The sequence below is a fragment of the Drosophila yakuba genome, chromosome X (assembly GCF_016746365.2).
Source record: "Drosophila yakuba strain Tai18E2 chromosome X, Prin_Dyak_Tai18E2_2.1, whole genome shotgun sequence".
Classification (NCBI taxonomy): Eukaryota; Metazoa; Arthropoda; class Insecta; order Diptera; family Drosophilidae; genus Drosophila; species Drosophila yakuba.
Window position 1 is genome coordinate 15,011,601 of NC_052526.2, and position 13,026 is coordinate 15,024,626.

At 41.9% G+C, this 13,026-nt stretch overlaps 1 protein-coding gene across 1 annotated transcript in view; it reads right to left on the bottom strand.

Annotated features, from left to right (window-relative positions):
• LOC6525480 (serine-rich adhesin for platelets) overlaps positions 1 to 11,878 on the bottom strand; it is a 63,523-nt gene extending 51,645 nt beyond the window's left edge. The window contains exons 1-3 of the mRNA XM_039370719.2: positions 11,862 to 11,878; positions 11,342 to 11,481; positions 1,613 to 2,341 (exon numbers count right to left, since the gene is read on the bottom strand). Of these exons, the coding sequence (XP_039226653.1) occupies positions 1,613 to 1,981 (369 nt within the window). The 5' untranslated portion in view covers positions 1,982 to 2,341; positions 11,342 to 11,481; positions 11,862 to 11,878. The remainder of the gene's footprint in view (positions 1 to 1,612; positions 2,342 to 11,341; positions 11,482 to 11,861) is intronic.
• Positions 11,879 to 13,026: the final 1,148 nt, after the last annotated feature.

Below are 13,026 nucleotides of genomic sequence, written 5' to 3' on the forward strand. Positions count from 1 at the left end.
TAGTCATTCTTGATAGCTGCATGGAATGTGCCATCTCTAGGCCATTCGCAATCCAAGCCAAAACTGCTCCTGCTTTTTCTTCTGCTGGTTGCATTTTATTTTACCATTTCGTTTCGTACACGCTTGAATTTATGAATTTCGACTCGTAGCAATTCCTTGCCCCTCCTTGGCCACGCCCTCCGCCCCGCGACCCCCGCCATGTGGCGCATCCATTGTTGGCCCCGCACATATGCGGTTTTATATATTGACACTTAAAATTTATGGGACTTAAAAATCTACAAAACGCTGCCACGTTTTGTCCTGCAAAGTTGGTTTAGAGCTCTGGCTTTCAGTTTCAGCGGAATGACGGAAAAAGAGAGTGGAAGGGGAGCGGAGGGGGGGGTTGGGGTTTCAGGGTTGCGGTGGGATGAAAAGTCGGTGGTCGTGCCCCTCACAAAAGCTTGGCGCGCCTTTTGTCCAAAAAGGGGGCGGTTGTTTGGGTTTTGGGTGGAGGGGCGGCAGTCAAGGCTGTGAGAAGTGAGTTGACAGGAGTGTGGAAAGTGCAAAAACTAAGCAGCAAATCGTGTGTGAAATTAACAGGCTTGCCGCAGCCAGGGTTGTCACCCCCGCAAGCAGTGGACTTTTGCAAAAAAATAAAAAAAAAAACGAAGCACGACAGACACGCCAATTGAAATAGCTGCAAATGTGTGCATAAGTGTCCAAATATTTTGATATTCTGTTGCTCCTTGAAGCTGAAAACTGCACTAACAGAGCTGCCAGACTGTCGTATGATATGATGGGCTGCCACACTGTCTTATGAGCTGACCAAAGATACTTTTAGGTAAGAAATAAAGCTAGTTAGCATTGTGTGTGCTTATCAATTAACTCTTATCCAATGCTAAACTTAATCTGGCCGGACTGTTACACAATCAACCAACTGGGCTGCCAACTCATTCCAAATGCAAGCTTCCTCTGAGGAAAAGTTTCGTTCCTTTTCCTATTCCATTTGCTTGCTTTCTTTCTTTCCTTCCTTGCGCTGCTAATTAAATATAACTTAAAGTCTATCAAAAACAAATTAATCATTTAACAGCCGCAAATTGCCAGAAGTGGTTACGTCTGGGGTGGCAACTTTGGCAACTTTGGTCGACTAGGGGGTATCAGTTGGTTGGCATTGGTTGCCTTGGTGGTTTGACGCAACAAAAGAGGCGAAGCCAAAAAGCTGAAGGCACTTTCTATTTCATTTTCATTGCTGATTTCATTCAGTTAATCAGCTTATTGAACTTGAGGTTCACTACCCCTGGCTGTGGGCCAATCTGCTGGAAAAGCCGGTCTGGGAAAACGAAAAGTTGGCAATTGGGGATTTGGTTTTTAAGCACTTGCAGCTGCTGCTTTCGAAGAAGAACTCAAATCAAATTCAATTTGCCACCAATGCGAAAGGGAGAGAGAGAGATATAGATAGAGAGAGACAGTCAGATGTGCGGCAGCTGTGGCAACTCTGGCTGGCTGGCACTCGAAATTCAATTAATTACTAAATGAGCTGGATGTCGGCTTTACTTTTGCGATCTTAAAACCAAACTGTGCACTTTTCGCCATAATAATTGTTATAAATTGTGATGGCCAGATTATCACTCACCTGAGTTGGTTGAGTGGACAGCAAGTCCATGTGCTCCACCTGCTGTTGTTGCTGCTGTTGTTGCTGCTGCTGTTGCATCTGCTGTTGTTGCTGTTGTTGCTGCTGCTGTTGCATCTGCTGCTGTTGCATCTGTTGCTGCTGCTGCTGCTGCTGAAACTGCTGCTGGTAGTGCTGCTGCTGCTGGTATTCATATTGCTGCTGCATTTGGTATTGCAATTGCTGGTACTTCAAGTGTTGCTGCTGTTGTGGTTGTTGCTGCTGTTGTTGCTGCTGCTGCTGCTGCTGCTGCTGTTGTCCATGCACCATGCAGCAGCAACAGAGAACGATTGCCAGCATTTGGATTGCTTTATTTATTGCTGACGACGGCATTTTGCCGCTACTCTGCGTCTATGGAGTGTGGCGGATATATATCTGTATCTGTATCTGCGTATCTGTGTATCTGTGTATCTACGTATCTTTGTATCTACGTATCTGTAAATCTACGTATCTGTGTATCTACGTATCTGTAAATCTGCGTATCTGTGTATCTACGTATCTGTGTATCTACGTATCTGTGTATCTACGTATAGTCGTATCCTTATCCGTATCCTCGCGCACGCTATTCTATTTGTGCCAAGTATGCAACACTTTGGTTGTCGCTGTGTTTTGCTGTCTCTGGTTGCTGGATTCTGGTTTCTGGGTACGTCTACTCGCCTCCACACCAGTTGCAAATGTTTTGGTCCTGCACCACTGAAAGAAAAACATTTTTGGTACGAGTGAGTGGAGCGCAAATAAATTCAAGTTGTTCTCAAGTGTCAGGACACATGGGGGAACATCTGTATGTGCTTCGAATATGGGGGGAATTTGGCAAATAAATACATAGTTGCTTTATTGCTTGTCACCAAGTCGTTTAGTTTTTCGCCAAAGTAAAGTAGTAGCTACCATAGCTTTAAACTAAACATTTAATAATCATTATATATATTGCAAGTCCTTCAGCTGCTTGTTTCCACTACAAGAGATTCAACTTCAAGACTTTTGCGCAATTTGGTGTACGAATTTGTTGCTGGTGCAAGTTAATGGAATTTTTAAGCACCGAAATGCTCGGCATGAAAATAAAACAAGAGAAAAGCGTAGCATTTCGAGTTGTAGAGGCATGTATCATTTTAATATTCCATGGAAATAATTGTGGCCACAAATGGAAATGGCCACAGCAAACGCACAGCGAACATGAAAACAACAAAAAGCATAAAAGCAAAAAAAATAAAATAAAATAAAATAATAGGAAAAAATCCGAAAGAAATGCGGCAATTAAAACAAAAGAAAATGGCAAATAATGAGTGCAAAGTGTCTGCGTGCAGAAATCAAAAATATGATTTTTACCATAATTGATGCACAAGTCGAAAACGAGAAACAAAACCATTTTCTTTCGCTATCGCCGAAGAAAGCCAATGAAGAAATCAATTTCACTTTTCAATTAAATGCGGATAGCGATGTTAATGATGGAGATGATCTGCCTTTTTGCGGGACGGGTGGTGGGGGGGGGGGGGGGGGTTATTGCATTTTTTAATATCTATGCAATAAAAGTGGCTGCGAAAATTGCACTTTGCTGTGGCTGCTGCCAAAGGGGCGGCCACTCAGGGGGCGTGGCAATAATGGCTGCAAAAAAGCTGGCGGCACTTACATACATTATACTCTCTCCCTCTCTCGCTCTCTCCCTCTCGCTCTCTCCCTATCGCCCCTTCTCGCTCTGGCGCCTCTTCAGCTGCATAATCATAAATTTTACACACACAAAAAAAAAAAACGAATTTGCTGTGCAAATACAGATATATTTCATTGCAGCAAATGCATAAACATGTACGTAAAGATTTTCTTTATTTTTTCTGTAGAAAAGAACAAACAAACGAGATTGGTGGAGCATTAATTGCTACAAAATGTAGCAAAATACACCGGAATGCACTTGTTTATTACAAGAGCTTCACATTTTTCGAATCGAATGCAATATTTTTGGTCATTTTTATATTGACTTTTTCGCCACAATATTTGTGCATTCGCAAAAGACACAAAAGCATACAAACAAAATGCTCTTGAAACCAAAAATAACAAAAAATAATCAAAAAAAAAAAAAAAAAAATAAGAACAATTTAATGCTGGATATGAGATGTATGAATGAATGCAAACTGCATTGCCCAACTCACTGTGTGCGTAAAATAAAATTTATTTTACTGGTCCACGATGCAAAAATAAAAGGGAATCTCAACATTTCGAATGCCAAACAACTTTTGACTGCGTTAACAAACTTGTTTTTACTGCTGCTCCCGTTGCCACAGTGAAGCCCCCCTGCAATGGCATTTCCCATTGCCCACACCACCCCTCTTGTTTGGTGTCAATGATAGCGTGAATGATACTTTGTGTACACACTTCATTTGCACAAGTGTCCGTTCGCCGCAGAGCAATGATCATTCGAGTTGAATGGCAGACATTGCGTATACGCAACGTGCGCGCAGCCCCTTTTTTTTTTTTTGCCCATCCTGTAAAGTGGGCCAATAATCATCGTCATTACGCCAATCAGCTAGTGGGTTGAGGTCGAACCAAGGTGGGCAATCAAAAAAAAGAGAAAAAAAAAGCAAAAATATGGCCAATACAAAGGGACCAACGGCAGTAAGCCGTGCAACGAATAAAATCCATAAATTGCCTACAGCCAAAAGTTGCCAATGGTTGCGGAAGGCTCAGTGTGCACTCAGACATGCAGTGTTTTTTCATTAAACAGTTTTCATTAAACAAACACAAATCAGTCTGCAGTTTGAGGACTTCAATTGTGGCCACTGAAATCGTACAAGGATTAACTAATATTTGCACAAAAAAAAGTGGCTAAAAAATCAGAAACAAAACGATAACTATACAAAATAACTGCCATTGAATATGTATGACTGCTATATTTGTATGACTTTAAAGACGGCATAACTTTAAAACTAAACTGAATAGACTGCCAAAAGAAGGGCGGCAATCTAAAGTAATGACATTGTATATTGTTAGAGAAAATTGCTTGCGATGTTTCGCTTTAAATCACTACAAACCGTGCCGCGTTTATGGCCACCCTCGTAAAATTGATAAACAATAAATGGCGGGGAGAAGGAGGAGGAGGAGCAGCAGCAGCAGTATTACGTAATGTGCCCATAACCTTACCCGCCCCATAAAGTATTTTAATGGGGCACAGAACTCAACAAGAGCCGTTTGAGTCTCCAAATCCAATGGGGTCGTCTGGCGTTTTATGCGCTTACCAAAAAAAGCAAAAAAAAAAAAAAAGTAAAGATTTCGTTGCTGCTGCCCACAAAAAATTGCAAGCGAAGTGTAAAATTTATGATAAAAACGTGCGACGCTGATAAGAATGTCCTGGACAAGCGGAAGTTGCTGCAGGAGCGAACCGGAAGTGTTGTTGCAAGTGGGTGGAGTGGCGCCGGAAGTGGGCAGAAAGCTGGCATTGCTTTGCAAATGAACGGCACTCAAAGCCAGCCAAAAGGGGCTGGGGCTGTTGGTGGGGGGCGTGGCACCTTGTTGCTCGTTAGGGTAATAGTTGCAAATTCCTCTTCTGCTCATCCGTTTTCACCCCTCCGTTGGCTTTGCGCCTATGATACAGGACACACGGGCGGCAAGCAGTTATCCTTCGTGGCACAGCAATGTAAATACTCTTTTTCCAGCATTTACTATGCCAAAGCTAACGGTATTTACTAATTTAATTTAATTAATATAAGCATATGCTATCCATTTCACTGGCAAAAAAGGAGTGAGCACTAAGTCACTTGGCGGATCACAAATGTTTCCTACTCTGCCGGGCAATTAAGCGCAACCAAAGAGTAAGGGAGATGTTAGGGAAGATATAAAGGACGAAGGACGAGGAACAAAGTCGAGACAAGGAATCCGCGACTTGTGAGCGTCAGGTGGCGCCAATTGGTCTTATCCTTTGGTCAATGCAATCAAGCTCGTCGAGAGCTGAAAGGAGAATGCCGCAGAAAGGCGCTGCACAGAGGGCATGAAAAGCGAAAGAAAAGTGGAAAATGCTGCTGTTGCAACAACCGTGTGTCGATTCCATGGGCCTTAGGCCAGCTGCAGCATATTTTCCACTTGCCGATGGCCGTGGGCCAACTGCATTGCTGTTTTGATTAAAAGCATCCGGCCTTTGAGCTCCGCCAGTCGCAGGAATCGCAGGAGTCGCAGGAGTCCTCTGCTGTGTGTCTAATTTGATTTGCATTCCAGCAAATTTCGATCTCACGCCGTTTCTCGCCATTGGCCATTAGCTATTTGGCACAAAGAGCGCCGAGCTCCAATGATTCCCTGCCGAGCACGTGGCTGCACTGAAAACCATTAACTACAACTTCCTAGAAATGATGACTTCATTTCTAATGAAATTGGCTCATTGATACGTGATGCTTTCACGTCCTACAGTTTCCTCTCAGTGCACTCAGTGGAAAGCTCGCTGTTTGCCATCAACCTTAGGATTTGCCTGGCTTTTCCGGGTTCGGTTACGGATGAGCTGCCAGTGAGCCGGAGTTCACCTCAATCGGCGTGAATTTAGACTTTTGGCCAAGTGCCCGAATTGTGTCATCTTCGCTTTTGTCTAGTCCGTGGGTACTATTCGTATTTTTATGGTGTCAGACATTGCGTATACGCAGTGTGGCATAATTTATGCATGAATGCGACTGCAGTCGGTTCGGTTGGGGAAATATGTGAGTTATGGCAGATGCTGGCCAAAAACGAGGCCAAAGCGAGGCCAAAAGCAGGCCCATACCCCATTCAAAATGTTTGACAGCCAAGGCGATGGGAATTCCCAAAACTAATCAGCGGGAAAAACGTGGCCATCTCTCGCTCTATGCTGCAGACTAAGCGGGTTATATTATTTTTTCAGCTCGAATGGAATAGAATCATAGATAGTTTGAGGACTCTGGCTCACTTGGGCACATCGCTCGCCGGCCGCAGCTCGTCAGCTTTGGGGCATTAAATAATAACACGCATTTCCAATGGATCCTCAGTGCTGTAAACTTGTCCCATAAACGAGGCGGCCGGAATGGAGCAGGAAAAGGCACAAAAAACCATTAATCAAATGAGACCCTCTCTTCGTCAGTGTGTGTGTGTGTGTGTGTGAGAGGCAGGAAACGGAAGTGTTACACTAAGCCATTTTGTCTGTAGGGTTGTCAAGCGAACGAAAGTTCCTGACGAAGCACTGGATGCCCTTAGCCTCCTGGGAGCCAGCAGAGAATTATGGGAATCTCGAAGCGAAGAGAGTGGGGGAAATGGAGTTTGGGAAAACGGAGAAAATGGGTAAAAGCCGAAGAGTAATGAGAAGGCTGAAAGAGATGGATCCTGAAAACAGCTGGCCAAATGTTTGCCCAACTTTCACGTAATTTCTATAATTTGCTGAATGTTAACTGCCTTTTTTATATATTCACATTAATAATGGGCAACACAGTGTTTTAAGTGCAATTATCTGAATGCTTGCTCCTATGGCCCCAAGTTATACTTCACACTTGTGTGCTGGCTTTAACTTTTATCTCGACATCCCCCAAATCAGAAATACCCCCCTCCACAACCCCCTCAACCCGTTCCTATCGGCCATCTCGTTATGGCCATAGGCCAAATCCGAAGCCGAATGCAAAAACTAAAGCCAAAACTTTTTGTTTAGCTATTTGCTGCTGTTGTAGTCGCCTGGCTATCCTGGCTATCCTGGCACGCACACTAATAGATGCAAATACATACATTAGAACATCGACAAGCACACAAGTGCACCGAGAGAAATCAGTGTAGATTCCGAAAAAACAAGCGTAAACTCATTTGCACTGCAGCTCTAATTAGGAAGTATATTACGACATAACCACATCTTTTATATATTATTTCTAAGCTCTTTTGCTCTTTTTCATTTGCTAACATATTGGTGCACTTTTTTTATTCCAGTGCACACTCAAACTCGCAACAGAGCTGCCGTGTCGCAAGTGAATGGGGAACATGTGTTTGCGCATTTAGTTTCCTTCTCCTCTGGCTCAACGCAACTTGATGAAGTGCAAAAAAAAAAAAAGAAAATAATAAGGCAAAAACACAGGTGAGACAGGTAAAAAAAAACAAAAAAAAAAAAAAGAGGGGATTATGGGGGCAAAAGTTGAAGCTGACAGCTGTCAAGTGAGCCAGCCAAAACATATTTGGACGCCTTAAAGAGCTGAGCCCCATCTAAGTAATCCCAATGAGTTTGTCGCCAATTTTGTGGAAAATCAAGGCAACGAAATATAAAATACTCTAATATTTTTACTACGTTTTCATAAGGTGGTTTTCCCCAGCCAAAGACGATCTTGAATTGAACTGCGCAGCGAAATTGTAATCAATCAAATTGTAATATTCAAATCGCAAATTTTTAATCACAAAGATATCCTCTTCATACATTTTCATCATTTTTCTGTTCATGCTTAGGCAATTTATGCATTTATGCAGAGTATGTGTTTGTTTCTTTTTTTTTTTTGTATTTGCAGCTTGTGTATCTTTAGTTCGTGATAATTAAAAGGCAATTTTAATGCTCCGCTGCATTTGCTGGCTGGAAAAAAAATAAACAGAAAACAAAAAACAAAAAGAAGAGTGAGACTTTCGATTTTCGGATTGCAATTTTTCCAACAATTTGGCCGCCGAGTCTTGCAACAAAAACGGTAATTCAATTAAACGAAACCCAATATGGGCGATCGATTATTGCAATATTCATTACAAAATGCGCTTCATCAAATATGCATAAATTAGGCCATCCAATTGGCGTTTATACATGCAGATTTACATATCTGCCAGTTTATGTCAAGTGTCAGATACGTCGGAATGTTTGACAATTTCGTTTGTTCGCCCTGCGATTTGTTACCATATTTGATTATTGTTCAATTGAAATGTTTTGTACTGCGAATTATTGCACAATTTGCCAACGCCCTTCTTCTTCTTCTTCCTCCTTCAATCGGTTTACGTTTTAATTACAAAATTAATATCAATTATGCCACCTGAACCCGATGCAAATCTGTAAATCTATTTTGCATAAATGGCCACATGGCAAACTATGCGAATTGTTGGTGCATTTGACTTAGAGTTTGGCCTTTAAATGGAATTGCTTGATGTTTGCCAGCAAATGAAGTCATTAATTGGGTAAACCATCATCGGTAATTATAATCTAGTTTCTTGGTTTCCTGACAGTGTTAATAAAATATTACTAGTTAGAGATAGATGGATATATAGATAGATAGATGGATGGATGGATAGATAGATAGATAGATAGATAGATAGATTGATAGATAGATAGATAGATAGATAGATAGATAGATTGATAGATAGATAGATAGATAGATAGATAGATAGATAGATAGATAGATAGATAGATAGATAGATAGAAAGATAGATAGATAGATAGATAGATAGATAGGGAGATTGATATATAGATAGATAGATAGATAGATAGATAGATAGATAGATAGATAGGGTGATTGATGTATAGATAGATAGATAGAAAGATTATCAGACAGACAGATAAATATATAGATACATAGATAGTTAGATAGAAAGATAGAAAATGATTCAACATTTTGAACATTTGCATGCCAAGCGGTTCTAGTAAGAATGTTAATTTGAATTGCAAATGATCAATTGTTTATATTGGGCAATCAACTTTTAAGTACCAATAAACTTTTCATAAAAAACGTTATTTAATTGCGCTTTGAAATGCATCAGCTAACTTCTTTTGCCACTTTTAAGTGATTTTCAAATGCTCTCTCACTTTTTTTTGGTGGCACTCGAAATTGACATTTCATTTAATTTGGCAGCAGCAAAATTTTATTGTCATTTCATTTGATTAAAAATTTCATAATGTGAGCCAGAGTCGGTTTTTTATTATTATTTTTCTTGCTGCTGCTGTGGGATATTTTGTTCACACACAAACAAAAAAAAAAAATAATAATAAAACAGCAGTCGCGGCTGGAAAAGTGAAAATCTAAAATATTTGGCCCGCAGGCGACGAAGCTTTGAATGTGTGCGTTTTTCTGTGTGTTGGTGTTGGTGTCCTCCGGAAAAGCAGGCAAAAAACGATGAAAATTAATAAAAAATAAGCAAAAAAGTGAGATAACAAAAAGAAAGGAAAAAAAATGAAAATGTGCCGCAGTATTTGCGTTTGGCGGCATTTTTCCGCTGTTGTCCGTCTCTTTGGCGCGTTTTCACATTTTCCCCGCCCACTTTTCCCCCTCCCATTTTCCGCCCTCAACCACCCGCTGCATGTTGTTTTTGTTGGCGCTCCGCTGATGGCTTCATATTCATTTAGTTGCCCAATTCGTTTTGTTTATCTTTGCTGTCTGTTTCAGCATTTTCACTCGCACAGTTTGATTTTTGTTTTCACAATTAGATGGAGTTTTAATTACGAATTTCCATATTAATTTGATTAGCCACATGAAAACCAAGTTAACTGCTACCTTTGTTTTCTCTGTCAGTAGGCATAATTTACCATAGTTAATCACAACTAATATTCCATATATAATTTCCCCTTAATAGTTATTTTTTGAAGCAATCTTATTGCAACTGCCAACTGTCCAAAAGCTCAGGCGATTTTCAATGTAAACAGCCAGTGGGCTATTGTTTCGATATGTTGATGGTTTATTTGTGCATTTTCACAGATTTTCGCATTTTCGCATTTTCGCATTGCAACAGCTTGTTGACGAGATCGCCCGAGAAAAGCAGCCATCGGCATATCGCTCCGTTTGCCAGATGCCTCGGGCAAACATTTTTTGCATATTTCGCCCATATTTTCATGCTCGCATTCAAACGAAATCCTTTTTGATATTGGCCTAGCCAGCAGCAACTCCTTTCTCCTCCTTCTTTATCCTTTCTCCTCTTTTTTCCCACTCCTCGTCAACGTAATCGTCCTGTGAGCGCCATGGCTACGGGTCCTTCGCAAAGCTTAACGATTTCATTAACAAGGACACACAATGGCAGCTGATTGTTGTCGTGCTGCTGTTGCTGTCACAAATTTCACTGGCAATTAGCAGAAAACCGAAAACCGCACAAAAAAACAAAAAGCAAAAAACAAAAAACAACAAAAAAAACAAAAAGCATAAAACAAAAAAAAAAAAAAACACAGAAGCAGCTAAAATTACTAAACAAAAACGAAACGCTTAACCGGTTTAATTAGGGGCGCCCAAACTGGAGATGAAGAAAAGCGGAGGCCGAGCATCCACTGCAAATTGTTTTCATTTCCCCCCCCGCAACAACACCAATAACCAAACAGCAAACTGGCAACTGGTAAACTCGTCACGCCGCCACAAGAAAATCACAAGAAAATCAAACAAAACAGCACCAGAAACTTTCGCTAAAAATAAATAAAAAACAAAAAAAAAAACTACAAAAAAAAATTGAAATCAAAATGCGAAGAAAAGTAAAGCAACACGAACCAGTCCAGTTGTACAAATGTTACAGGTTTTCGACGGCTGCAATAAATATCACCACTTGTTATTAGAAGAAAAGCAATTGGCTTCAGATTTTTACCCAGAATTATTATTGCAACAAATAATGCAATTCTTGGGCAAAAGTGCTTGCAACACGTGAAGCAGCTTGTTGTTGCACGATGAGCAGCTGAATAAATATTGCCAAATATAACGCAACTTGCTTGGCAAGATCTTTCAACAAGATTTTAGAACAATTGCAACCAGCGCTTAATGTAATCAATGCATCAAAAATATTTAGTAATATGTGGAAACTTACCAATCGCAGTTTATGAAGCTGCAGATGCCTTCGGTTGCATTTAATGTTGCAACTTGATGCAACGCTTTTTTTGCAAGTCCATCTAATGTTGCCGCTTTCAAAACCAAATTCGGTTTTCGATTGCAAAGTTCTTTTGGGCGCTGATTTTGTACGCGACACCACACAACACAGCAACAAAAAACAAATAAACAAATGGGCACGTGACAATGCAACACAATCAATTCAATCGAATCAATCGAATCAATTGCATCAATCAAATCAATCGCATCAATCGCTTCAATCGACAATCAAAACAAAACAAAACACTCAACAGTCGGCCGTCAAGAAATTGATTTGAAAAACGCGCGCGGGAAACTCAAAGTTCGAAACTGCTAAACAAAAAAAAAAAACCGCTTGTGGCCCAAAGTCAAAGTCGAAAAAGCACGCAATTTATGCCTGCTACTTGCTGCTGGCTGTGGCACGTTGCACGTTGCACGTTACTGCTGTTGCAAGTTGCTGTTGCGAATGCTGTTACTATTACTGTTGCTGCTGCTGTTGCCGCCCGAGAGACACGAGACACACACGCTGAGCGCTCGCTTGCAACTGAAGTTGCCGTCTGATAATGCCGCCTGTGTTTTCCGACTTCCCGAGCGGCATTTCCCGAAGCCGAGCGCCGCCGCCGAAGCGCCACACTGCCGAACTGCCACACGAGGCGGCACGGCACACTCGTCTTGCCACTTTTCCTCACCTCACTTCTTGCTTCATGCTCTTCTTCTTCGGCAGCGGCGGTGGCGAGTGCAGCGTCTGCATTTTCCACTTTCGGGCGTGTGGTGAAAACTTGCGCCAAAATATGACCAAGCCGGTACCGCCTACCGCCTACCACTCCACCCCACTCCTTACTTTTCCACCCACCACCCACCACCCACTTGTCAAACAGCCTTGCAGCAAAGTGATGTTTTCGCAGCGGCTCAAATGATTGCCGCCATGGCTGCATGCCGCATCTTCTGGGCCCAAAAGTTTGAACTAAAGCCGGCGCGAAATATGGCCAAAACTCAAGAATAAAGACTTCAAATGCTTATGGTTAACAGTGGCTTTTGACCTCTAATGAAATGGTAAAATGTCAAATAAAAAAGGAAAAACATAGAGGCAAGCCACTTGACAGGGCGACACACTTTGCTGAAAGCCGCCCCAAACGGCAGGGTGTGTCAACTTTGGCCAAGATTGCGGCGAGCTGCCAACCTGTCCGATAGCCGGCCAAATCGCTGACAGGGCTGCCAACCTGCTATTGCCCGCAAAGTGCTGACAGGCCGGGCAACAAGGATGGCAAGTTATTATCGGTGAGCAAAGCTGCTGGGTTTCCGCTGGCAAATTCGACAACTTGATCCTCATCCATTCACGGTCAGCTTAGGACGCGCACCTTTTTCGGGATTTCGCTGTTCTTTCCCCGTTGTCGCCGCTTTGCTGTGTGTCCTTTTTTGGGTTCAGCAGGAGATTGAGACTGAAACTGAAAGATTGGGTGACTGAAGAGATTGGGGAGAGATTGGGGAGATTGGAAGATTGTGCGATTGGGTGAGTGGAAGACCCGAGACGCCGCAAAAGCCCGACACCCCCGAAACTCTAAGCCAATTGAAGGACACGCGGACAGAGGACACAGGACACAGGACACAGGACACAAGACACAGGACACAGGACACAGGGCCAAAAAG